Source organism: Sinocyclocheilus grahami, unplaced genomic scaffold (genome assembly GCF_001515645.1).
Source record: "Sinocyclocheilus grahami isolate Dianchi unplaced genomic scaffold, SAMN03320097.WGS_v1.1 scaffold2246.1, whole genome shotgun sequence".
Classification (NCBI taxonomy): Eukaryota; Metazoa; Chordata; class Actinopteri; order Cypriniformes; family Cyprinidae; genus Sinocyclocheilus; species Sinocyclocheilus grahami.
Genome location: NW_015507425.1, coordinates 41,673 through 43,469, shown reverse-complemented (window position 1 = coordinate 43,469; position 1,797 = coordinate 41,673). Strand labels below are relative to the sequence as shown.

Below are 1,797 nucleotides of genomic sequence, written 5' to 3'. Positions count from 1 at the left end.
GTTAATAGAATGTCTAAAATGGACTATCGAAATAAAGTGTAACCATAAAATCTGCATATATTTATTTACACCCTTTACAACCATTCATATAAGATTGGGGAGGAAGTGGGTAAATAATGAAACTATCATGAGACTCCTAGCTTATCCCTGATAGGTGGAAATTGTGTTGTTACAACTCTCCCCATGTTACAACCATACCCGTCTCCCCTACAGTAAAAAGTAGCACTCTTAAAGCGCTGCTGTCATTTTAGCATATATTTCACTCTAACTTTAGTCAAAAAGCTGAAACTTTAAGCAATTAGAATAATTAGTTCAGATTTAATGTTATAATGTTATATTATTATTGTTATTAAACTAGTAATTTATTTCATTATTTTTTATCTTCAATCACAAGTAAAAACGTCACATGCTGACACGGCATTAACCATCCCTTTGCGCCACCTAGTAGTGATTTCTCGAACGAGTTTCACATATGACTTATTTGTATTTGCCGCTGCGGCATTACCGCAATGGCAAGTGCGACGGTAATAGGCATCCTGGTTGACTACCTAGGCCTACTGTACATTTAAAATGTACAGTCTCTGTAAAAACAAGAAAAGAAACCTGTCAAACCTTTTAAAAGTTAAAGAGATTAAAAATGACCTTACTCTGTATGAAGCTTTATTTTCTCTGTCCAGTGACTGAGTCACAAAGAGAATCCCTGATAACCTTCCAACAGTGAAAATCCCTTTTGGGTCCTGATCTGCCCCTTCACCTGTGATGCTGTATACCATTTCAGTTTCCTTGGCAAAGTCTGACTTTATCTAAATTCAGAAAGCAATAAGAGAACATTTCAATAACAGACCTCTTTCTCATCCATCTCATAATGAAAATAATGAAAGTCTTCATGACTTTCACTCACCTGGACCAGCTTCATCGGGAACGGCCCTCTGCTATTCTCAGGTACATGGAACGGAGGAATAACCCAACCTCTCTTTGCTCTCTTTAGACCTGCTGGAGACCTTGCAAATGCCAAAGGTGGATGATTAAGTGGAGATTCTATCTGTGAAGCAAAAATGGCATAAGGAGTGAACCATCATTTTGAACCATTTTAGAGGGGACATATCCCTGGGTTGTTTGTTTGTTTGTTTATTTATTTATTTTATTTTATTTCAACAACTTTGTAACATCTACATCACTTTCAGCCCTTCATTACCCACATGCTTCTCTCTTAAATACATAATGGCAGAAAGTGGGTGGAGCAGTGAATGCTGAGTGCAAGAGGTAGCATTTTCTATTTGTATGATATGATCTAATTTGGAAAGTGATCTCAAAAAATGGGTGGTGACTTCAAAAGGGTACATTGACTCGGTAGGAAGCACAAGGGACACCAATGCCTCTGGGCCCCCTATACTCAGTGTGCCTTTTTCATCCACTAGTGACACCTCTGGGTCTACAAACAAAAATACTTTTGCTATCGCCACAAAATATGCTAAGGCAGACATCCCTCTGAGGCAGATGTGGCCTAATGATTAGCGAATCAGATTAGTAACCCAAAGGTCATGGGTTTGAGTCTCGGTAGGGTACAGCCCTGGTGTGTCATCCGTAGATACAGTGGGTAAAATAAGAATTGAACACGTCACCATTTTTCCCAGTAAATATATTTCTAAAGGTGCAGTTGACATGAAATTCTCACCAGATGTCGGTAACAACCTAAGTAATCCATACATACAAAGAAAACAAAACAAATCAGTTCAGGTCAGGAATTAAGTGAAATATAATAAAATGGAATGACAAAAAAATATTGAACTACTGAAA

General features: G+C 37.7%; 1 protein-coding gene across 2 annotated transcripts in view; it reads right to left on the bottom strand.

Annotated features, from left to right (window-relative positions):
* LOC107574478 (cadherin-4-like) overlaps nucleotides 1-1,797 on the bottom strand; it is a 28,252-nt gene that overhangs the window by 8,763 nt on the left and 17,692 nt on the right. For both annotated transcript variants that reach the window (XM_016260915.1, XM_016260916.1), the window contains exons 4-5: nucleotides 902-1,042; nucleotides 648-803 (exon numbers count right to left, since the gene is read on the bottom strand). In XM_016260915.1, coding sequence (XP_016116401.1) covers nucleotides 648-803; nucleotides 902-1,042 — 297 coding nt within the window. The remainder of the gene's footprint in view (nucleotides 1-647; nucleotides 804-901; nucleotides 1,043-1,797) is intronic.